Raw genomic sequence first — 24,838 nt, 5'->3', positions numbered from 1 at the left:
ACTTGTCTAAATGTTTTGTAGCATCATATAGATGACTCTACCTATTTTGTAAAGTTCAATTGGTGGTGTTCTAACTTGAGCATTATTCTGAGAGAGAGGATACTTATGGGTATATTTTTTATTTTTTATTTTTAAGGGAAGCATGCACACAAAAAGAATAAAATAAATAATTAAGTAAAAGATGACAAGGACACGCCACTAACAATGTTCTTTACATTTTCTCTTGTGAAAATGTGAATGGGAAAGGTCTTTTATGTTCTTAATTAAACCAATTCTGCACGCCACTTATGAACAGAACTTAGAATCTGGTTCTACGTTTGAACCCAACTTGACATAGCTGTACATGTACCTTATTCCTTATTGATTTGGAAAACATTCCTTTCTTGTTAGTATTATATGATACAGAATCATGTTTCAGCGTTCATTACATTGAGACAATAAAAACATAAAGATAAGTTAGCAGAATATGGTTTCCTTATATCATCATTCAGAGACAAATGTATATATATTGAACAGAAGAATTGTTGTCTACTCTTCATTCTATCAAACTACATTGCTAAAACAACATGGCAGAAGAAGAACTAAATGAGTCTCTGGAATATACACCAACATGGATTGTAGCTGTTGTTTGCACCATCATTGTTTTTATCTCTCTTGTTGTCGAGCGCGGCCTCCACAAGCTCGGAAAGGTAAAGTAGCACATATGTCTTTAGATTTCTAGAACCTTATCCAATGTATCCTTCTGTTAAGGTATGTTTGTGAGTTTAAGGGGAAGGATCTGAAGAGTAAAAAGGACTGCATTTTATCCTTTAGGCCAATATTTCGCCTCTTACCCTTGAAAATCAGAACTCACAAATAACACCTTAAATTTTAAGAACCAAAATCAATTGTTATCCTTTTTGTAATGCTAGAGAAGATTATAATCACATTATTATGCATGCATTGGTGCAATACTGTGATCTGAGTTTTCATACACAGGAATGATGCCTAATTGAACAAAGTTTGATAATTGTGATTGCTAGTTACTCTCCTATTTTTCTACATATTATTTTTCAACTAGACATAGCCTTAGCTCTGATAAAATAGTACCATTGAAACTTAAAGGTAAATTCTATTGTATAACCGTAAGACTAATAATGTTGAATAGGATGAAAGGCGTGTATATAGACCCGGCAGCGTAGTCGATTTTCCGATATTTAGTTCTGATTATGCTACTTAGTTATCCTAATATGACTTGCTTTCCTCATGATGTTGCAGTACTTCAAGAAAAAGAACCAAACTCCATTATTTGATGCCTTGCAAAAATTGCAAGAAGGTAGCTTCCTTTTTCTTCCCCCTCTAATTATGTTTAGACACCCTTAACTGCAGTAAACAATGTTTATTAACTCTTGTTCTTATTGAAACTTACATGACATGTTTTTCTTTATGATTCTATTGCCTAATCAGCTTGTACCTCATTTCTGCCAGAATTGATGCTTTTAGGGTTCATTTCCCTTCTACTAACTGTCTTTCAAACTGCAATAAGCCACATTTGCATCTCACCTGAGCTTACAACCACCATGCTTCCATGCAAGAGGCCACATGAATCGTCTGAAGGTTCAGCACACGATCAGATCTACTATGATGGTATAATCAACAAAAGAAGGCTTTTTTCTGTTGAAGATAGTTCTCAGCATTGTAGGAGTAAGGTGACAAGTCAATGATTTTATTGTCATCTGTTAAGGCTAATACTTCATTACTAAGAAAGTATATAGGAATATTTGAGAAGATACTTAAGATATCATATCATAAGAAAATACTAAATTTTGAACTGTAATGCATTTTTTTCCTTTGTTATGCAGGGGAAGGTTCCACTGTTATCACAAGAATCATTGCATCATTTGCACATTTTCATCTTTGTATTGGCTTTAGTGCATGCAATATTCTGTGTCACCACATTGTTTCTTGGAATCACAAGGGTAATAAACCGGCAATGCGATACTCATTATTAAAAGTTGATATATTTCATGATTAACAATAATCATGTTTACTTCTTACCTTTATGTAGATGCGTCAGTGGAAGAGATGGGAGGAAGAAATTAAGAGCAAAATAACAAGAACAGGAGGTAATTTAATCTGAAATACCAGATGATTTATATATAGAAAAGTGAATTGACTTGGATTTTTTAGATTCCAACATTCTTGCTATTCTTGCATTCATGATCATCAGATTCTAGTAGTATCCAAGCTCTCCATCACCATGAGTTCTTCAAGAAACACGCCGACGGATATTGGAGAAGAGCAGCTGTTGTTGGTTGGCTGGTAAGTTTTTTACAATTCTATGAGTGATTTTTTAACAATTTATTTAGTCTTTATGTTAATGCTACTGAGAATTTCAAACTACATAAGATGGCCTCTTTCCTGATGTATTCACCTTTGATTTTATGTTGTTGGCAGATATCATTCTTCAAGCAATTTTATGGTTCTGTTACTGAATCTGACTACATTGCGCTGCGTTATGGATTTATCAAGGTCAAGATCCAGTCTTGTTGTATATGGTTAATGCTTAACTTCTCTAAAAGAATAATCATTCCATCGTGTGAACATGTAAAATAATCTTCATTGTAACTGTTTTCCAGGAACATTGCCCACGCAAACCTCAGTTTGATTTCCACAATTACATGGTGCGGACACTTGAAGTTGATTTCAGAAGAATTGTAGGCATAAGGTGAGAGAATTCAAACATATCTGTTTTTTATTTTTATTTTAATGCTAGATAACTTGAGTTTTAAGGCAACTGTTCTTCATTGGTTTTTCTACCACAGCTGGTACCTGTGGCTCTTTGTTGTGCTGTTTTTGCTGCTAAATATTGCAGGTACTACCTCAATCCTGTTCAGCAATATTAAATTCTGCAATGGCCCTTTTAATCCTACTTATGATTTCACTATGCAGGGTGGCACACTTATTTCTGGCTTGCCTTTTTACCAGTGATAGTAAGTGATCAAGTTCTTTACAAATGGATTTTTTGTTAACATTACTGAAGAAGAGTTAGATATCAGTAAGGCTTACACTCATTTTGCTTGGTGAAACAGATTTTGCTTCTTGTGGGGGCAAAGTTAGAGCACATCATAGCGCGCTTGGCGCAGGAGCCGGCGCAGGAGTCAGCACGTGTGAAGCCGTCAGATGAATACTTCTGGTTTAGCCGCCCAACACTTGTCCTTGACTTGCTTCATTTCACTTTATTTCAGAACTCTTTTGAGATTGCATTTTTCTTCTGGATCTGGGTGAGTTGTCTCACACAAAATCTTGTCATTTGTTTTTACTTTCCCCATAACACAAGATGTCCTTAGCTTCCTTCAAATCAAAGCAACACAATTTCAACTTCATCTTTTATTGTATGAAAATATCAAATTGAAGTGAGTACTAAGCTAGTCACCAATTTTTTTTTGTTTTCTATCCCTTCTGCAGTGCACATATGGATTTGATTCATGCATTATGGAGAAAATATCCTACATCATCCCAAGACTTATAATGGGGTAATATTCAAGAGCTAGAATTGGCCCAAATTTTATTTGCTAGAATGTTGTGGCATTCTGTGATTGTTTGTTGGTAATGTCATGCAGTGTGATTGTTCAAGTGCTTTGCAGTTACAGCACCTTGCCTCTATATACTCTTGTTACTCAGGTTGGTTAATCTGCCTCTTCTCATTACATTCAAAGAACAAATCTAGGCTATGATTGAAATTCTAACATAGTGTATAACTTGGCTGAGTATCAGATGGGTAGTGGTTTCAAGAAGGGTATGCTCGATCCGCGGGTGGAGGAAGCCCTCTTGAATTGGGCAGAGGAAAGACATGAGAACTCCGGCACCAGTAGGTGGCGGAGCATATCATCCCATAGAATGACCAAAGAACAAACACAAAATGATGAACATGAAATAGCCATGGAGATGGAAGATGCAACAACATCTTCAATTGAGCTTCCTAGCAGCATTGTCCAAATTCCTTTGGACAGGCCTATTAGTTATTCTTTGAGACATGCTCAATAACATGAATTCATCATCACCATCTCATTGTACATCAAAGTGAGTGTTGATACAAGGATCTAAATTTATAGACAATAACCATTTGTTCTGAGACATATGAAAATAAATAAATAGGAAAAGGAAAGTAACAGATTGGAATGTCATAGTTGATTGTTGTTTGAGTTTCTGAGGCTATGTCTTGTTTGTCAAACATTCCAACTTGGAATGTAGAAAGCTTTGTTGCACAGTTATCCGTTTGTGTGAGTTTCAAATGAATTATTTTAGGAATTCATGTGATAAACAAATGAAATTTTCTGGGTAAGAAGTTATAGTTAGGAATTTATTTGAAAACTTATCTTCTTTCTTAATCTTTTTTATAATTTGAAAATTTATTCATTTCATTTTATGGGTATTCTTTCTTTCTGTTTAAAAATGTTATCGATTAAATTTTATTCTTAAAATCTTTTTTTTTTTTACCAAAAATAAGGAGACTCGAACTCACGACCTCTTAAAATGAATATGGAGATAGACATATTAGTTGTGTAATCCTAGACCCTAGTAACATTAGAACCGTTTCTTTTCTTAAAATAATTCATTATTTTTTCAAAAAATACAAAAATGACCATCAGTCAGTCCATCATACCATATCATTAATAGTTATTTAAGTAAATTTGATGACAAATTAATTATATGAATAAACAAACCTTGATGAGCCAAACAATGAAGAGACTTCTGTTGATTTAATTAGTGGAGAAGTCCTTAGATCTTTTTTTTTTCCTTCTTTGATTTTAGGAATTATAGTTACTTCATCTTTTAAAGCCACCTCAAAAAGGTTTCCATTAAAGCTACTTTAGCACAAAATACGTAAATGCAACCACACAGTAGATGTAACCCAAAAAAGTGGGAAGGTAGGGCATCCAATTCATGCGTTACACGCCAATCAATTGCAGTAGTTGGGTTTTAAATTATTAACTACTCATTAATTGGACAATCATGTGAATTTAGATGTTTTCCCTTTAATTGAACTTCGATTGTTAGAGCAATGAAAACTATTCAGTAACTATTTAGATGTTTTCTCTTTAAATGGTAAAGTGAAGTGTTTGTAAAAATAAATCAAATTTAAGCAATCATAATACTACGACGAGTAAATGGTTAAATTCGTTTTGAAAAATCACTCGTTCTTTAAATTGATCCCTTAATTTTTTTTAATCTATTTCGCCGTTCAAAAATTTTAAGTTAATCGCGTAAGTTAGTTCTTTCATCACTTGCTTTGTTAACGACGTCAAAGTTTGCTAATGTAACACATTAAAGTGATATCACAATACACATCTAAAAATCTTAATTGATTATTGACATGATAAAATTTTTGAAATTAAATCAAATAAAAACCTAACTGAAGAGAAAACTTGAAACATTGAAATATCTGAATTTAGAATTGATTTGATCTAATTTTATAAATTTATCATGTTGACTACCAATCAAGACTACTAAGTATGTGTTTTAATGCCACTTAACATTTTACATTAGCAAATATTGACGCTGTTAGCAATAAAAGTGACAGAATGACTAATATAATAAATTTAAAATCTTTAAAAGACGAATTTGATTAAAAAAAAATTTCGAACACCAATTTAAATAACAAATAATCTTTCAGAGACTAATTTTGACTTCATACTCTCCTAGGACACAAGCATACACGTCATAATTGCTCAAGAGTTCAAACTCGTCAACTAACAAAAATTCACAAGATGTAACCATAAAAGCAATGAAATGTGTAAGTGTGATAACTGTGGTTGATTTCTTTACCAATGGTCAAGTTATGCATTTTATCTCCTTATGTGTGCATCAAATCTATGGCCTTCTAACGAACTGGTAATTTTTTATAGCCTTACAGAATAGAGCCAAGGACCATAGAGGGGAAAGGGAGAAAAAAAAAGAAAAAGGAAGAGAGGGGGGGGGGGGGGGAGACAAAATGATACTATAAAATATGCATTCCTAAACCAAACTTTAGATACATAAATATACACGCTCACTATCAGCATCATGATTTAAAAAAAATACATGACATGCTTATGAATGGGAAGCTTTCTGCATCTCAAAATCAGCAATGCCAGAAACAGAGGCAGATTCCTCATTGGCCTCAGCCATCTTGAGTTTATTCAAAGTCCTTTTTGCATAAACAGTAAATGCAACCGTGGTAACAATTGCAACGATGAATGAAATAATGTTATACACTATTTCCACAGTGGTCAAGTGATGCCTCCCATACTGTGCATCTGCTAAGGTCCTTATTAATCTACCACTGCTCAAAATTGGGCCAACATTAGTGATAAGAAAAAGAAACAAAGATGTAAATATATTAAAGCATTAATAAAGACTAATACATGAAACAACTCATTAATCATATCATTATCAGGATTCAGGATCAATAATTTATTTGTCTTACTAAAGCAACAAGCATTTTTAGAATGGTGAAAAGAATAAGTGCTCTTCTACCATATGTTTAATCTCCCTTTTAATGTTTTATTAACAATAATGTACCTTTATGTTTAATCTCCCTTTTAATGTTTTATTAAAAATAATGTACCTTTATGTCCACTGACTTTTCATTTAGACTAAATATCTTTTTTGGCTTCTGGCCGAAAAAGGGGATACATTAGTCTATGTATCCTCTATTTTTAATGATGAGGACAAAACAGGAATTCTCAAATCCCGAGTATGTTCAGCGTGAGCTAAAAATGGGGTGAATTCTTTTTTTCTTTTTTTGTGATAAGTTCCATCTGTAAATCCAAAGTCATCCATGAAAATTTCCACCCCGTCCCCCCCCCAAACCCCAAAAATCGAAGATACAATGCGGAACTAATTTGCCTCCGGAAAATTGTGTCAAGGACCCAAAGGAGCATTTTGTCTTCATTTTATGATTAGAAGAAATTTTAAGTAGAAATGAAGGAAACACATATGAACTATGAAAGGGTATTATGCCACTGTTTGACCAATATAGTTAACCCAACCTAATGGGATAACTTTGTTGTTATTGTTGTTCATATTCCTAGTATTAAGTCACTGAAGAGCAGGTAGAATGTAGAAAAGAACGAACCTGTAGATGTAGATGAAAGCTTCTGGCACCATTCCTGCTATTGATCCACATAGGTAGGGCCAAAACCTCATATTTGTCACTACTATAGCATAATTGAATATAGTATAGGGAAATGGAGAAACTCTAAATAAAGCAACCACTTGAAATTGATGGAACCAATTTCCTTCACCAGCAAGCCTAATCATTTCGGCATTCGTGGGCCACTTCTTTAACCATTGCTGCACAGCATAGCAAGATAATAAGTAAAGTTGGTATTTTTTTTAAATAATAAAAAAAAGCAACACTAACTTCTGAGAGGACTTGTGATTAAATGTGAAACAAAATGACTTTACATGAATGCGTTCGCGGAAGAGTAGCCCAATTAGGTAAGGGAGGATCATTCCAATGGTTGTTCCAACCATTATTATAACGAAGCCAATGCCATAACCGAAAATCATGCCGGCCAACCACATGGAAGGGCCGGAAGGAATTAAGAACACTGGGAATAAAGCTAAAGAAGCAACAAGTACAAGGGCAAGAACTGGGCGGCCAAATGCAGTAGCTTCCCATTCCATCATTGGGTAAAGAACCTGCAGCAAAAGTATGAAAGTTTCCAAATATGAATAAATCAAAATATTCCAATAATACACATGGAATGTTTGCAACTACATGAGAATTAAATATTAGAATCTAAGCCGGTTCATAGGCAATAGCAATATATTAATAACAACTTAGTTTCCCAAGATCTTCAAGTTTATTATTAGTTTACTATAAACACTTAAAATGTCACAAAACTTGGCAGAGTGGGGGGAAAATGAATATAATACTTGGAAAGTGCTGAGCAAAATTTACTTCTAACTTGCAAGAAAAGACTAAAGAATCCCTTGCATCCCTCTTTTTGAATTTAATACGTCAAAGAACAAATTAACTACCAAGTCCTACTGATGGAGTGATCATTCTGAAAATCAGGGTATTTCTGCGATCACATATGAATTCAGTTCCCTAAAATTTCTCCATCAGATTGGATAACAGCATAATATTCTGCACACCAGTCCCACATAATTTACAGAAAGTAAAAGAGAGCACAGAACTAATAGTTCCTTAAACTATTCAGCATCAACCAAATACATAAAATTCCGATGCCAAGGGAAAATCCGAACTTCTAAATTGTTTGCAAAATAAAATTCAGTTTAAAGATATCAAATAAATCCATGACAACCAAACAACATTGTAATACTATATTGCAAACCCTGCATCCTAAGTGAAGCTACATAAACAATACAGCTCTAGTCTAAATGCTGAACTACTAGAATAATTTAGTGCAATGTAAGAGGAAATACCTTTTCAAAAATAAAAGGAACACCCCATTTCAGTAAAACAAGAGAAAGTACAACAATGATAATGCACCATAGAAAGACTTTCATCCACCACCAGAAAGCATTAATTCCTGGTTCTGCTTGAGGCTGTGAGATTTCAACTTCACCGGCCCTAGGCTCATCAGATATGGCTAGTCTAACGTATTCACTATTGCCTCTTGCACGATGCCCTGAGGTTGCATGTTTCTCCAATTCCTCTGATGGTTCTTGGGTCATCATTGAGATGTCAGAAGGCTATGAAACAAAACAACTGCAGAACACAAGCATCAAGCTGAGACAGTTATTCAAAATTTAAATTGTATATATGATCCTACATACATACCAAATTGACCAAGAGTAGATAATAATTCATCTTCAAGGCTTAGAGACCACGAATTAACTAGTCAGATAATTAAAGGCAACTAAGAGACACATTAAATGGTAAAAAATAGATGACAGATAATCTTTTTTTTTTTTTTTAAAATGTAAGTTGAAAAGCAGTTCTAAACTTTGAACTCAACCCTTAGCACAAGAAAACTCTCAAACTAATTCACTGGGTTTCTATTTTCTACTCCTGCAAATAGCCCTTAGAAGTTTTTTCAACCCCTTTTCTATGAACTGATCATGGTTCTCACAAGTAACAAAAAATCACCGCATACAACTAATATAGAGTTCAAGTACCTCAATTAAAACCTAGGTACCCCTTAAAAAAAATTTGAAAAAAAACCCTAAGTGCCCCATTTCACCCGCTCCCCCCTTTCAGCTGAAAATCCAAAAAATCAATCTTTATCCTAACTTCCAACAATTCTAGAATCATTCATCAGAAAAAAGGGGGCACATTTACCTCTCTACACTATCTTCTTCCTAATCAACCATCACTTGAAAACCATGATCACTCGCTGCTTCATATTCCAAAAACCGCAAAGTTACAAGCCTTTACACAAAACTTCCAAAACTAGAGAAAGAGAGAGAGAGAGAGAGGAAAAAGGGGTTTTGTTTTCTAGACCCAATAAGTTAAAGCCAATCCCTTATGATCACACGAATTAACCTCTTTTTCTATTTTAAACGGATTAAAATTTTGAAAAATCAAAATCACTTGACGAAACAAACGAAGTTCATCACTTTATTAAAACTTACCAAAAACAGAAAAAGAAGCACACCACGTGTTTGTAAGAAGTTCCGGAGCTAACCTCCTCAGAGAGAGGTTGGTCGGAGCAAGTCGCCGACCACCGTGGACGGAGGACGAGGTAGCTGAGCAGAGAGAGGAAAAGGAAGGAAAGTTTCAACGTTCAAAACGCAACAAAATAGAGAATCAAGAAAAAGCCTTGTTGCCTTGATGAGCTCACGGATGCTTCGTTTTCAAACTTAACGAGGTTTTCAACCTTCAAACAAAAATCCATGCGTGTTTTTTTTTTTTTTTTTAAATTGAATTTTCTAACCTACCATTCCATTTTGTTTGGGACAAAAGAGAAAAGAAGAATAATTTTACTTTATTCTCTTTTTTTTATATATATATGAAAGTTTTTTACTCTATGCTTATAGTGTAAGGAATATGAAATGTGAAATTCTAACTACTGAATCAGGCAGTTAAAAATTTAGCAGCAATTTTCAGATAATTAACTTCTTACTAAATATCTTTCTATCATAGAAATAAAATAAGATTTATGAAAATTTTCTGTAATACCATTGGATTCAAATATTTTTAATGGTTTTCATGGGGAAAAAGATAAGATTAATTTTTAAAGAAAAGAAATAATTTATTTATTTATTTAATATTTAGCTATTTTTATTTTTCCAGCTATTTTTCCTTAATATCATGTGTCATAGTATATCGAATCTCACGCGTGACAGTCACGTGCTTGACTTGTGTGGTGATTCCTGATAAAGAGTGTACAGTGTAGCAGAACAGAAAGCAGGAACAAGTGTGATGGCTTATTCTTATTCTTCTAGATGGTCTCTTCCTTCATATCTAGAAACTAGAAACATTTATATAATAATAATAAAATATACTTGGTCTATTCTTTTATTTATCTATAATATTAGATTGAAGGATTGACTTTTCAATGTTCCTTCTACCAGATTACCTGCAAAACTGGTTATTTGTCCATATTAATATTATTAATTTAATATAATTGGATAATTAAATTTACGTTAGATTAATAGTAGTATATCCTCTAAACATTTTTTAGTTTTTAAATGATATCTAATCTAATCTAATCCAATCTAATCTAATATCTTCTTAATATAAAAAAGAGTTATCTTAATTATCTTAGACTAATTTAATAATTAATTTATTATTCTATTTAAGTAAATATATAGAATTTAAATTTTTTTATAATAATTTTTTAATTAATAATAAATTTTTAATAAAATTTTAATTTATAATAAATTAATTTTTGTTTTATCAAATTAAAAGATATGATGAGAGAAAAAAAAAGTTGTGGTGGAAACTGTGCAAATGGAGAACTGAGAAATGAAGCACCTACCTATTGAACTCCACGTGGACACCACATACAAACCCCCTCATGCCCACGCCACACCGTTTCTCAAAAGAATTGTTATTTATATTCACTTTCTTTTGTATAATTTTTTACGACTATTTTTCTTTTGCTACCATATGATAAAATAAGGAACTAACCCCATTGAATTGGTGGAGAAGAATGAGTACTAAAATTCTCTCTTGTCAAATTAATTAGCTCTTGTAGTAAATTCTGAAACAGGAGCAAACAAAAACATGCTTCGCTTCACATGATCTTTATCCATATTTAAGTAATTTTAACCATTAATCTTTGTTATAAAAATATATACATAATTGAGGTTAAAATTAAAATGACTAAAATACTAATATTTGTAAAACACTTAAAATTTTCTAATAGTATATTAAAAAAATTTTAAAAATATTTAAAACACCAATATTTTAATAATTTTAATAATTAATTTCAATTAATATATATTATTTTTTATAATTAAAATTAATAATTAAAATTACTAAAACACCAGTGTTGTAAATACATTTAAAATTCTTCTTATACTATATATATATATATATAGCGATAAACACTTGCACAAACTTATTTGGTCATAAGGAGCCTTTGAACTTTATATTTATATCCTGCAATGAAATCCCTCCCTTGGATAATCTTTGCCTCAAAATAATACTACCCAAGAAATCATTGTTCTTGAATAGCAGCTGATTGGCATGGACATATAAACTTTCATGAACTGCATGCAACAGGGAAAAGGATGTTAGTTGCTTTCATTGCAAGTCATTTTTTGTGTAAGTAATACACAATTTTTACTGCAGAAAAACTTATACCCTGAATCTGCTATTCCATATGCTTTCCATCAACTATATAAGTTAAATGAAACTGAAAACTTTGATGAAGAAGGTACAAGTTAATGATTCACTTTTCCCAATCTAGTTGTTAAATTATTGCCTTTGGAGAGTGCAGAAGAATTACCTCTTTGATAATCCTTGATAGATTATTTGAATTTCAGGGATGTAAGACACTTCAGCCCAAAATGATTGGGTCCTTCTTCCGGTACAGTTTTTCCATGGAAGAGGAATAGTAGATTAGAGTTGTGATAAGCATGCAGGTAGCCTTTTCTCCATGCAGATTCTCCAGCTTGGGACAATCTGCAATAGTTAATTGTTGGAGGGAAGTGAGGGTGGCAAGCCCTTTACAATCCAATGTCTCTAGACTCAACAATCCGTTGAGTTCGAGGTTCATAAGGGAGGCCGGCAGCGAGGAGCCCTCGATTGGGAAGGACTTGACTCTATCACATGCACCACCAATAATGAGATGTGTAAGGCCCTGTGGATGCAACTCCTTTGATGTTACCAAGCTTAATAGTTTCACACAATTTGTGATATTGAGTGATCTCAGGTTAGGTAGCAGATCCCTTATAGGAAACAAATCAAGTTTCGGACAGTGCTTTATGGTGAGATTCTGTAGTTTTGGGAGAGAACAATTCATGCCAGCCACAACAATTCCTTCTCTGGCAAAGAATACAAAACTGCAGCAGTCATCAATGGTAAGGCTTTTGAGATTTTGAAGAGCAGCATCATGTGACACTGTAAGAGACTCCAGATTTTGACACCGAGTACATTCAAGAGACTTGGAAACATCTCCAATGGAAGCTTGTCAGTGAGCCACAGCTGTTGGTTATTCTCAGTAACTCTAGAAACTGGTGGGGGTGTTGTTGGTTTGGGAATTCCAATCTTTTACAATCCTTGATATGCAAGGCTTTTAGAGATGCTGGTAAATAGTCTCCCGGAAATGATACAGCAGACCAACAGCCTGAGATGCTCAAGGATTGGAGATGTGTTGGTATGGCGTTTGCAATGGCCTTGAACATAGATTGTACCACCTGGCTGCCTGAAAATGAAAGAGAATTCAGTGAGTGGCAAATCCTGCAGATCTACATTATCGCTTTTGGATATCACTATGCGAATTGCAGGAGCCCTTGGGAAAGAAGAAACAAGCTTCTGGCATCCTGTAATGCTGAGTGTTTCCAACACAGGAAGGTGATCAGGCAAACGTTTTGATAATATTGGACAATAAAATGCAGTGCAAGATGTTTAAGTTGAGGAAAAGCACTAGGCTCAAATGAATCCCACTCCTCCCAGCAAGGCATGTAACAGAATTCAAGATGTTCCAAGGATGGAAAAGGTGGTGCTGTCCTGAAAAAACTATCATTCCTGTAGAACTCAGCACCAATGGTCTGCGAAGAATTGAAATTCACAATGATCAAGGACTTGAGATTAGGAAGTTGTCCAAGTGAAGGAAGTATGCAGCAGTTTCTGCAGGAGTCAAGAACAATGCTACTCATATTGTGGTAGGAAGAGTGGCCTAGCCAATTTGGAAATGTTGTACCTCTGTAGCTATATGTCAATAGCTCTTTCACCTCATTGTGAGGTTGTAACTTGTCAAATATGTCTCTTTCATGCTGGAATTCGAGACCATACATAAAACAAAGTACTAATGTGCTTCTTCTCCATCATTCTTGCCTCTGATGGCTCGCTGCTATTCCGGACATTCTCTAATTTGCAAATCCCAAAGGGGCCATGGATATTTGCAAGTCCTCCAAGTTCTGCAATCATGTTCTCTTCAACAATGAAGTCAGTCAAGTGTTGCAGATTTTGTAGTTTGCTCATTCCCTTTGGCAACTCCAGCAAAGAACTTTCCCCAATGTCAAGATGGCGCAAATTCACAAGATTTTGCATGCTGCTTGGAAGCCTATGCAGATTATCACAAAAGTACAGTTTCAGTGTTTGTACAAGAGAGATCCAAACACGATCATTAGCGCTGCTAATGGTAACCCCTTACACTTTTCAGCGATTTGTCTACCAATCTTCTTCTTACTTGAATCTTCTCCTAATTCTAATGGAAGACATGAGTGGTTAGCAAACACCAACCAGCAATTGAATCTTCATCATCTAATTGACTTAGATGATAAGCTGGACATGTTTGGACAACGGAAGCAACCTTCTCGCTACGAGTTGTTGCAAGAATTTTACTTCCCTTTGGCCCTATGTTGAAGAGGCTTCTGAAAATCATTCCAAACACCATAGTTCTCATTCCAAACATCGTCCAAAACAACTAAGTACTTCTTCCCTATCAGCTTTTCCTTCAATTCGAGTTGAAGAAAACCCAAATCCTTCATATCACAGCTACTTGAAGTAACTGCCTCTATCATAGTCTTGGTGATCTTCTGAATATCAAAATTTTCAGAAACATAAATCCACAACTTAAGATCAAATATTTGCTCCAAAGACTCATCATTATACACCAATTGAGCTAAAGTGGTTTTTCCAAACCCACCCATGCCAACAATTGGAATCACAGATATTTTAGCATCTGTTGTATCATCAAATAACAATTCCATTATGGCTTCTTTGTCTTGATCTCTACCATATATAGTGGATCTTTCTAACAGGGATGTTGATGGTGTTCTCCACAACAAGCTCTCCCTAGCATTCTCTTTTAGACCAATAATGTCTTTGCTTTTTCCAACATATTCTAGTCTCTCAGTTATGTCTTCCAGTTTTGTAACAACCTCGGACTCTCAAAAATTTGAAAGCGAGAGAACAAGGTACTAACCTCCTTTTGAGCCGTTCCTGCTTCGGTTGAAACACGATCTAACAAGTCATCAACATCATAGACAGCATCTTTGAGATCATCGAGCCACTTTTCACAGCAGGATCATTGATTTCTCGCTGCTCAGCATCATTAAAAACAGCTTGAACTGCATACAGATTGGTCTCCAACCTTTTGATTAGCTTCTTGTGAAGCTTCTTTCCCCGAATGAAAATTCACAAACTCAGGTGAAACAACGTTGTCAAAAACAACTTGAATAAAACTAGACACTAAAGCTTGACTTACAATTGCACCTGCCATGATTGCAAAGATTACTGAGCAGAAACAGAATTACAGAAACGTACTTCAGAAGGCGACAATTTTCTTTGAGAGCGAGACTTGTAAGTCACCAATTATAGAAAAAGTTATAATATAAAAATGTTAGTTTATATAAAAAAATTGAATTCTAATATTGCATCTTTTGTTTATTGAACAAACTTCATTTTATGAAAACTATATTAAAAAATAGACTAAAATGGTGCTACAATAAACTGATAACTTTATGTTTTCTATAAATATATCATGTCAATATAAACTTATTTTGTTATAATAGAAAGGATAACATTCATCTACAATTTAGCCATCCAAACTTTAATTTCATAATTTCACATCAAATTGTTTAATTATATAAAAAATTATATTATATTAAGGATGTTAGTTCATATTAATAACATGATTTTATTATTATATCTCCTATTTTGAATATGTTTGTGGTATATGATCATATCTGGAATAAATATTCTTAGACATGATTTTAATAAACTACTCCAGTTGATAAAGTGAAATAAAGATAAACATGATCATAAAATTACAAAAAGAATCAGAGTAAAATAAACCTACAACAAAAAGATACACATTTTTTCCTAGAACAACGAAATACCAAAAGCTTTTGACAAAAACTTTTGTTCAATGTGCTTCGTTATGGATTAAAAAGCTTCCGGAAAGGCCCATCCTTCCTGTCTTTGGCGGCTTCAGTTAGAGCCAGGAATCGCTTGAACCCTGTGGTGGCTGCTCCTCGTCCAAGTGCAGCAGCCCTAGTTAGTACATCCTCCCGAGATGCCATGAGTCCAGCAGCAGAAGGATTAGGCACCACCGGAGCCACTGGGGAAGCTGGGACAACTGTAGGTGTAATCTGTGTTTGCTTAATTCCAGGGCCATGTTTATTGAAGTCATCAAGAATACTTTGTTGATCCGCTTTTTTAAGACCCTGGAATGTGAAAACAGATATAAGTGATTAAAGAATTGACATTCAATCAGTTGCATCTGAAAAACCATAAATAATCAATCCATGAACCATTCCTAAAAAATAACAGAGTTGGACGATTATGGTAATTATTCAAATTTAATGTTTCATACATATTCCATTAGAATTTTCAACCATGCATTACATGCTCCTCATCACTGTCCACGTTTTTGGAAACCTAGTCCGTATCTTGATAAGATCCAACACTTGACTTGAGCATTGTCTATATGCAAGTTTTATGTCATCAATAATAGACTACTTCCTTTTAGGTCTTAGTTTACTAACGATGTAATCTTCTTTACAAATAGTGAATCTTGAACCACTTTTTTTTTTTTAGTCTACACATAAATTAAGACTATGCTTCCTTGTTATTCTCCTCAAGCTTGGGACAATTACCCACTTAACAGGGCATCTCATTCACTTATGATTATTCAGCTAGAATAAGTTAAAGTCAAATTAGTCATGAACTTATGATAATTTTAATTATCATGAACTTAGAATTATACAAGTTCATTTTATGCATTTATATGATGAGACAGCCAGTCTCCGGTTTTTGAGGTAGTAATCAGAACTAGAGGAATTGAACGAAGAACTGATAGGAATTAGCAAAACCTTAAGGTCCAGTATTCGCTGAAATTCCATTGGTGTACCCTCAGGTAGTAATGCTCGGTATGTATCTGCCACGGAATCAACTGGAGACAGTATAACCTAAACATTCCATTCGCACAAACCCGTTAGAAAGAACTAAATAAACTTCAATTATATTAGTGTTTCTTTTCCACCAATAACAACAAACCTTCAAAAGTGCCTCAGCTTTGCTCATCTCGCGGCTTACAAACTTGGAATAGCCAGCAGCACCTGAAGTCTGTTGCAGAGAATAAACAATCAACAAGTGTAATGAGAGAAACATTGGCAAGCACACAAGAAATTGACAATTATATGACATGAAATTTCATAAGGATTCTTTTGCCCTATAGCATGCAAGATGATAAAGTCAGTTGGTTCAGACAGGCAGTCCATCTCTGCTTCCAATTCAGAAGAGAATTAAAGACCAATGAGGCAACAAGATATTTTATATGGGTAGAATATAACTAGGAACATGTAAATTGTAAAATGCAAAACATAAAGTCTCAGCTCTTAATTTTTTATTCATCTTAGTTCAAAAAATAAAATAACAAATTTTAATTATGTCTAAGGGTGAAAGTTGGTGAAAGTTTTCACTTGAAAATTTCATTATCAATATTTTCTATATAAAAACTATAGCTGAAAAAAAAAATTAAATGCTACTGGTAAAAGGAACAACAGCATAGTAAATTCACCAACTCTTGAAATGTGGAGGTCAGATTCCCTAGATTTAAGCTCCAAGGGAAGGAAAGATGACTAAAAAGTATTTGCAGAAGTTAGATCACCTGTCTACCAAGGGAAGGAATTTCAAGAAGGATTGTCTTAACAGCTTGTGTATCCAGTAGCATCTGCAAAAGTATCACTTTGTTAGCTCGTTCTCATAAGGTTTCAAGTGCTCCACAGAAAAAATAAAAAGTTTCAAACTCCTTTATTGTATCCTGTACTCCAGATAAAAAATGTTCAAAACTGTTGAGAAAAAAAGCCATCTTACATTTACAAACCTATCAAAATATGCTTTAGCTTTACTCTTGATGTAACCAAAAGGAAATAAAAACCAATTAAAGAAAGCGGCCAGTACCTGTTGAGCACCCGTTTCTGATATTTGCTTGCATTTGAAAATGTTAGAATAGAAGCGCGGACCAAGAGATGATGCAAGCTGCGGATAATAAATGGGAAATAAATGTAAATATTCAACTTGCATTATTAAGCAACATTGAGTATTTACCATCTAATTTAGTCCTTTACAATATCTGCAAGAAAAAAGCTATTTAAAACAGAAAAGCAATCAAGGAATATTTTATTTATTATTAATTACAACCAGCATGCCAGAAAAGAAAATGTCCTTAACACCAAGGTTGACATAAAAAATCTTAACTCAATGCATCAAATTGGTATTACCTTGTCCAAAAAGAACTGAAAGTAGACAGGAGAAAGAAGACTCCCAAGAGTAGGAATGCTAGTGGTAAGAATCAGATTTATGGCATTAACATATCTGTAAGAAAAATAGTAAGATTAAATTGATAATTTTATCAGGAACAAGGATTACTAATTGTTTGCTCCTTTGGAATTCAGCTTACTCTGACTGATCACCAACACTCTCAAGAGTACCCCATGGTACACGTGTCATTGCAGCCATTTCAATGTCAAACTTGGTTTCCAGGCCATGCACCAAGGTCACCAATGATTTTGTTATAACAGCTGAAAAATCATCCTGCATGATTGCACAATTCTCTTAGAATGACATTTGCAGAGAAAAGCATCATTTTAATGAGAAGATATTAGTACCTGCACTTCTGACATATCTACCCCATCTGCATACTGATGATCTATTATCTTGGAAACGCTCTCAGCCAGTTCACCGGCCTGCCATATGCAAGGCTAAGTAAGACTGGCATTTACTCGTCTTGAACTAAATTAAGCATGATAAAGAAATTTACTGACCGTTTTATGGCAATATTCGGCTGAATTAACAATGTAACAAATCACCCTTTCATCCCTATCAGATGTCTGTACAACAGTTCCCAAGAGTTCATAAAAAAATTTCAAATAAAGAAAGCTGTTTGATAAAATAGTAAGTTAATATGTAGCTTTAACTTCTGACAAATCACAAAAAGCGAATTCTTTACAAGATACCTTTATCTGTCCATCCATGCCTGTGGCAGCAGCAACAATTCCAGTACCACCCTTTGGGAGTCTTACAAAGAGCTTTGTAGCATATGCTTTAAGAATTCTTTGGAAAACCTAAGAGTGAATTGAAATAAAATCATATACATCATAAAGCTAGACCTCTAAATTACAGTATGTGTTGCAAGTTGCAACTAAAAACCAACTCCATTTCCACAGAGAAATTCAAACAGCATTCTTTTGAATTCCTTAATACCCAACAGTTAGTCAGACAATAAGAGTGCAGATCACATGTCCGTTTTTAACTCTTCAGCCGCAGCCAACTACATTGGCTACATTACATAACCACCATTAGGCAGGTCTCAAAGTTAAGTTTTTTCTCTTAATAGAGTGTCCCTGCTAGTCCCATGTGTTGAACTTTATAACAATTATTCAACAGCTCTGGGCACATGTTTTGTCATTTTTGAAATGGAGAAATATTAGCTATAACTCAGGAGTTACCTTGAACAAATTAAATAGTGTCTGGTTCTTTGTTAAAGCACTGCATCTCTTCAAACTCCTCTTGATTATGAGAAACAACTACACAACAACACAACCAAGTTAGCTTAAAGCATAATAACAAACTGGCCATCAGAAAAGCAGAAGGGGGCTCCATCATTCATCCGTGCCAGGGGGGATCTATATATCTAACCATATCTATTATTGGCAACATTAACCAAAAGCTACCAAACAGAATTCCTAAAGGCTCTAAGAAATGAAATGACCTATCACCTGCATGCTGCTGGATAAAACGCTATTCTGACCTCCCTCCTCAATATCCCATGTCTCCTCCTATATTGGATGACACGTTTAATCAAGGGACAGTGATAAGTAAATCAATGAGTACATACATCAAAAGCAAGACCCAAATTACCTGAACGAGTTTCTCTAAATTTTCCATTAGTGTTTTCTCTTCCAATTCTACATATACTCTTAAGTGAGGTTCAAAGCAAGATGAAATAATTCCACGAAAATTGAACTGCCAAAACAACAAAATGTTTATCAGGCCCATCTTAATGAAATAGATCATTAAGAATAAAATGAGGACAGCCACTATTACAACAAAGACTAGGAAGCACTCTACATCAAATTCATTTGACTTATTTTTCAACTAGGACATTCAATTTTCTTCACTCCCTTCTTTTACCCTTTGATAATTTGAAAATATTTAATAAAATATTAAATAACTGAGAGACAACATAAGAGTCCAGCTAAGCCCAAGCATATATGATCAGACAAAAGCATTTTATCAAATAAAAAAATTACATTAGTTCAATACAATTTCAGTGCTTCAATTGCACAGATAAAATAAAAGAGATAACCTTGACTAGGAGATTTGAAAATTTTAAATGATGTAATCAGAATGTAGCACATCGTCGTATTTTCTTCTCTAATACCATGAATTAATCTTAGACTAATAAGATAGAGAGATTTTGGATAACAGTGAATAGGAAGTACAACATCTATGTATGTAACACTTAACCAACAAAACCATTACATCAAATAGATAATAGTCACATAGATCCATACCCCAGCTCCAGGTACTGCCAAATCTTTACTTCCATTGTTTTCCTATTCATAACAACCAAACAAAATGGTCATAGACAACTATAATTTCAATGATTCCTTAGGGAGAGGTAATGTAAACTTCACCAATTCATAATACATACCCCATTGTTACTTCCTTGATGAGCAGCAAGCTTTTTCTCATATTTCCTCCGGATATCTGAAGCATTACTTCCAGAATTTGCTCCCCTACCTATTTCCTCAATCTCATTCCCAACCTCCCTGTTTTGAGTGCCTCCTCCAAATTTCTCAGCCAATTCATCTTCAAACTCTAAAGTTCGCTGTAAAGCCTGCAAAAATCAACAAGTGAAACACTGAATTAACACATAAGAGTCATAAATTCACATCATAAATACATTACATCAACAATTTATTCATCGTTACCACCATAAATGAATTATTACAAAGCCAGCCATCAACTATTTTGTAAATAAAAGCTCTGGTTAAAAAACAGTGGCAAGAAAGTGTAGTTGTATAGCATCACACCGTTGAAGCAATTATTGTAACAGCAAGTCAATATTTCATCGTTTAATGATTGGTCAAAACCATGGCTTACCAACAACAGGGTCCCCACATCTGGCTTTTCCTTTAGATTAGAAAGAATATCCTCAAGTTGTTTCCTGTAGAAAAAAGTATCATAATCATGAGTCCATACATAATATTCCTGGACTGAGTTCAGTTCATATCAACACATTATTCAGAAAAACGCCTAATAACTTTTTTTTTGGTTTTTTTTGTTTTTTTTTTGTTTTGGGGGGGGGGGGGTATTCTGCATCAAAATCATGGTATATGATTAAATTTGATTATAAAAGTCAGAAAATGTTTCTATGCTGAAGCCTGAAACAATAAAATTACCCATATTCAATAAATTATAATGTCACTTCATAACAAAACTAGAATAATGCTTCACTACAGGCATGCTCTCTTTTGCTGGAGAAAGCATATAACATATATTGCCATATACGATATTTTAAGAAATGTTGTAAGCAAGAAATAACATACCTTGTCTTCTTACAAAATAGGATACATAGACGATATAAAACATGCCATGAAGATGGAAAAATTTTCCAAATCTCTTCATTTGACCTCATTCGGCGCTTAATCCAAGCATATCTTCGTTCAGTTTTATCCAATTTTGCGAGCTCTGAAAGAAGTACAAATATTTAAAAGGTCAAACATAAGCACATTTGATAAGAGCTTGTTGTATAAATAAACACATAAGATTCACATTACAGAGACATAAAAATACCAGCTCCTTCAAAAATTTGTTCATATGAAGTAAGCTCCCTATTGCAGAAATTATTTACCAACTCTTCCCTAACAGAAGGTTCTAATGCATCAACAACCAAGCAAGCATCAGACAACTGCTGGAGCAAATTAGTTTCTTCTGTCTCCTTTCCAGTACCTAAGCTGAGACAAATACAAGGAATTGAGAAACCCAGTTAACACACAAGATTTATTTTAAACAAACCATGTCTAATGAATTTAAACAAACAAACTATGAGGAAAAATAAATAAAAAAATATTAGCATTCAAAAACATAGTATATCCTCTTTTTTTTTTTCATATTAAAACACCTGTAGATATTTCCAAAAATAGCGAAAAGGGAGTAACAAATACCTAGAAAAATCAGAAAACACATGTGACTTGAGTATTTGCTTGATATTCTTAAACTTCTCCCTTAGTTCTATGATCTTTGGAATATCCCTATAAGCCTCAAAGTGACTGCATAACTGGTTCACTGCCTGAGCAGATAAAAACAAAAAACAAATGTAAAAATTAATAAATTAGTCCATTAAAAAAAAATGCATTTCTTTCTGCATGAGATAGATGAAAATTAAGAAATTCATTAAACATTTTTAATTTACAAAGTAAAAAATATAGTTGAAGCACAATCCCAAAGTATATACAATAGCTTATTCAGCAATCACAAAACCTCAGTTTCCAACTGTATTCCTAAATAACTTATTTTCAACCCATAATCTCCAACTCCCAGATTATAAATACATCATAAAATGACACAATAATAATAAAATCACTACCTAATTGTGCAGTAGGAACATGGACATCAAGAAACACAATGCATTGGTTTCACAACCATCCCACCCCCCAGCAAAGAAAAAAAGACAGAAGCACCATAATGACACCAATCCAATGTAGTAAGCAAATACTTGAAAAGCAACACTGCAACAGTTATCCGAAAAGATGCCACAGGCATAGATCAGATACCTCCAGCTGCGCAGCAGCTTCCTTATATTGACGTTTTGAAGCCATGACTTGAAGCTGTTCAACAGCAGAGACTGCCATATAATAGGTAAGCTTGTTAAAGTAAAAGATTAGATAACATCTATGCATCTAAAGAAACTATCTAGTTAGTGCAATAAACCTATTAAATATTGTACCCAGTTTCCATGTGTATGCTAAATTTCCACCCAATTTGTCTAGAGGTTTTCATCCAAAGAATGGTCTAGTGGTTTACTTAGTGTTCATGCTACAAATATAGAAATACAAGGACATTGCAATCTGTGACAATAACCACGTATGTGTTTGTTACTATGAACTTTAGGGACATGTACTATGTTTGTGTGCTACGGCAAAATAATATAGTAGCAAGCTTAGGAACTATTAAAACAGAATTTACAAGAGTAAAAGGGCTACCAAGACCTACCAAGCATTGTAAGACGATGAAGTGCAGTAATTGTTGTAGTTATATGCTTCTTTGCAAAATCTAATTTCTTAATGTCACGACATATTTCTTGAACCATCGTTTCACTCTGTACAGCTTTTGTTTTTATTTCTCGGATCTTATACATAAGTTCCTGCATAATTAAAAAAAGAAAAATAGTATTAAAATACCAACCAGACAAGAATGGATGGAGCTAATAAATTACATGCAATACAACATAAATATTTAAAAAGAACTAATCTAAGCAATTGAACAAAGAACTAATAGAAACACAATAGAGCGGATGCAAACCTCCACAGCACGTGTAGCAGCAGCAAGATCTTCTTTTGCCTTAGTTCCTGAATTACTCTGAAATTATAGAAGCCAGGGCATGAAAAACCAGAAATTATGGAAACAAATTATGTTCAATAAAAAAATGTTAAAAATCCTGTATGGGAATATGCAATCACATTTCTGATGTATCAACACCTTAGTGATCTTAGAGAATCACATTTAGTAAGATAGTAACGGATCAAGAAGGCCACTCCACCTTAAAGAAGTTCCTAAGAAGTGGCAACTTGGGCTCACTTTTTATCCACAGGACTCAAACTTGATTCATGGTTTCTTTATTAATATCAGTATCACATCAAGTTTTCTTTTTATTCCTTTTATGTTTTGTATCTTCACAACCGATATCCAAAGTTTATTAAATAACTTAGTCTAGTTTGAGTCAAGTCAGCCTGATCTTCAACCACACTCTACCCGTGCTAGTCTTTTTCTATTCGCAATAACTCGAAAAATGAGATCTAACTTAAGGGGAAAACAGCATAACCACTTGAATATCTAACCTGAAAGCTAACATTAACTAGAACTCGGCAGTGGCAGAGTTTTCTAAGGATCAAGTATAATGCAGAGCAACAATGAACAATCAATACTGCATTACTTAGAAATATAATTTGCTTTTGTATATTGGATGCAAAATTGAAGATGAAAGGAAAAAGATCAAGACCTGTTGGCGAACAGCAGCTAGAATTCCGGCATCAACAGTGCGAATCTCGCTCTGAATCTTCTGCATCAGCGGCTCCACACCAGACAGAGATGCCTCTGCACAACATCATCATCAACAACAACATTATTTCAAATCTCGCCAAAATTAAAACATATATATTACATCAAATAGTAACAAACACACGCTACTCATCATCACAAACCATTACAAATCTCTGATTGAAAAAAGAAAAACGGAAAAAAAAAGTACCGTTTGGGAACATCTGGTTGATGTACTCCAAGGCGCTGGACTTGTCCATTGGTGGCAGATCTCGAAAATCGCGATGGTAAATCGAAGGGGTTTGTTAAGGCTCGCACTCGACCATTCCACACAGCGAAGATCGCATTGAAGAGAGTAATCAGAAAGAACAGTGAAGTGTTGTGTTGTGCTGTGAAGCAAATTGAGGTGCTTCGTTCTCTGTTCTCCTGCACCTTGTTTCTTTCTTCTTCAATATGAGGCCTATGTTGTAATATAAAGAATTCAGAGGGACTGGTTATGAAATTTCAAAAAGCAAATAGCCAACAAAAACAAACAAAAAAGTATAACAAAACTGTTGAAAGAGAGAGAGACAGAAGGGGGGGGGATTAATATGCTACAAAAAGAAGGCCTGAATTGATAATTACATATTTTACTATTTTAGGACTCATGACTCAAAAGTAATTTCAGTCCTTAAAAATTATTTTCCCAGCAACAAAATGTTACAGGTTTAAGTGGTTTAAATATTTAAATTAATAAATCAAATTATGATCGAGTTTTTTTAAGAAAAGAAAATAGAACAAAATAGTTCGTAAAATTAAAAAAATAGAGAATTTTACAATGCACTTAACAGTCCAGGAAAAATATTTGATGGAGTTGGTCATGATGGAACTGCAAAAAATAATTATAAAATTGTCTCAATTTATTTTGTTGTATTTATTAATAAGCAACAATTTTTTTTAAAATTAATTTTTAACCAC

At 33.9% G+C, this 24,838-nt stretch overlaps 3 protein-coding genes and 3 long non-coding RNA genes across 9 annotated transcripts; 2 read left to right on the top strand and 4 right to left on the bottom strand.

Annotated features, from left to right (window-relative positions):
* The first annotated feature begins 374 nt into the window (after positions 1–374).
* LOC112796102 (MLO-like protein 13) lies at positions 375–4,166 on the top strand. Of its 2 annotated transcripts, XM_025838388.2 has the most exons (14): positions 375–689; positions 1,258–1,315; positions 1,468–1,688; positions 1,842–1,958; positions 2,048–2,105; positions 2,210–2,301; positions 2,437–2,511; positions 2,619–2,707; positions 2,805–2,854; positions 2,932–2,972; positions 3,072–3,263; positions 3,448–3,515; positions 3,603–3,663; positions 3,757–4,166. In XM_025838388.2, the coding sequence occupies exons 1-14, from the start codon at positions 567–569 to the stop codon at positions 4,024–4,026; spliced, it is 1,515 nt and encodes a 504-aa protein (XP_025694173.1). In that variant the 5' UTR covers positions 375–566; the 3' UTR covers positions 4,027–4,166. The 2 variants fall into 2 exon arrangements, with proteins under 2 accessions (XP_025694173.1, XP_072091048.1); XM_072234947.1 differs by lacking the exons at positions 3,603–3,663; positions 3,757–4,166 and having other exon boundaries at positions 3,448–3,519.
* On the bottom strand, positions 2,711–4,859 carry LOC140184385 (uncharacterized). The gene is made up of 2 exons (XR_011880897.1): positions 4,707–4,859; positions 2,711–3,333 (listed from the first exon to the last, which is right to left on the bottom strand). It is a non-coding gene; the product is annotated as an uncharacterized lncRNA (long non-coding RNA).
* A 1,119-nt stretch (positions 4,860–5,978) lies between these two features.
* Positions 5,979–10,115, bottom strand: LOC112796103 (uncharacterized). 3 transcript variants are annotated; one of them, XM_025838389.3, is made up of 5 exons: positions 9,571–10,115; positions 8,419–8,704; positions 7,432–7,668; positions 7,100–7,317; positions 5,979–6,304 (listed from the first exon to the last, which is right to left on the bottom strand). In XM_025838389.3, exons 2-5 carry the CDS (start codon positions 8,671–8,673, stop codon positions 6,073–6,075), a joined length of 942 nt encoding a protein of 313 aa, XP_025694174.1. In that variant the 5' UTR covers positions 8,674–8,704; positions 9,571–10,115; the 3' UTR covers positions 5,979–6,072. The 3 variants fall into 3 exon arrangements, with proteins under 3 accessions (XP_025694174.1, XP_025694175.1, XP_025694176.1); XM_025838390.3 differs by having other exon boundaries at positions 9,624–10,036; XM_025838391.3 differs by lacking the exon at positions 9,571–10,115 and adding an exon at positions 9,278–9,469.
* Positions 10,116–11,435: 1,320 nt separating this feature from the next.
* LOC140184387 (uncharacterized) lies at positions 11,436–14,891 on the bottom strand. Its single transcript, XR_011880899.1, has 3 exons — positions 14,538–14,891; positions 11,895–12,812; positions 11,436–11,655 (listed from the first exon to the last, which is right to left on the bottom strand). It is a non-coding gene; the product is annotated as an uncharacterized lncRNA (long non-coding RNA).
* On the top strand, positions 11,501–13,430 carry LOC140184386 (uncharacterized). Its single transcript, XR_011880898.1, has 2 exons — positions 11,501–11,710; positions 11,932–13,430. It is a non-coding gene; the product is annotated as an uncharacterized lncRNA (long non-coding RNA).
* Positions 14,892–15,231: 340 nt separating the features above from the next.
* On the bottom strand, positions 15,232–24,571 carry LOC112796099 (vacuolar protein sorting-associated protein 53 A). Its single transcript, XM_025838386.3, has 24 exons — positions 24,093–24,571; positions 23,844–23,938; positions 23,147–23,203; positions 22,838–22,988; positions 22,399–22,469; positions 21,790–21,914; positions 21,419–21,579; positions 21,172–21,313; positions 20,726–20,789; positions 20,274–20,459; positions 20,134–20,175; positions 19,478–19,582; positions 19,336–19,395; positions 19,066–19,143; positions 18,574–18,681; positions 18,382–18,447; positions 18,226–18,303; positions 18,018–18,151; positions 17,839–17,932; positions 17,519–17,596; positions 17,226–17,288; positions 16,613–16,681; positions 16,429–16,524; positions 15,232–15,780 (listed from the first exon to the last, which is right to left on the bottom strand). The coding sequence occupies exons 1-24, from the start codon at positions 24,139–24,141 to the stop codon at positions 15,493–15,495; spliced, it is 2,460 nt and encodes an 819-aa protein (XP_025694171.1). The 5' UTR covers positions 24,142–24,571; the 3' UTR covers positions 15,232–15,492.
* Between the last annotated feature and the right edge of the window lie 267 nt (positions 24,572–24,838).

Source organism: Arachis hypogaea, chromosome 4, assembly GCF_003086295.3.
Source record: "Arachis hypogaea cultivar Tifrunner chromosome 4, arahy.Tifrunner.gnm2.J5K5, whole genome shotgun sequence".
Classification (NCBI taxonomy): Eukaryota; Viridiplantae; Streptophyta; class Magnoliopsida; order Fabales; family Fabaceae; genus Arachis; species Arachis hypogaea.
The sequence above is the reverse complement of the archived record's forward strand: the minus strand, read 5'-3'. Positions and strand labels throughout refer to the sequence as shown.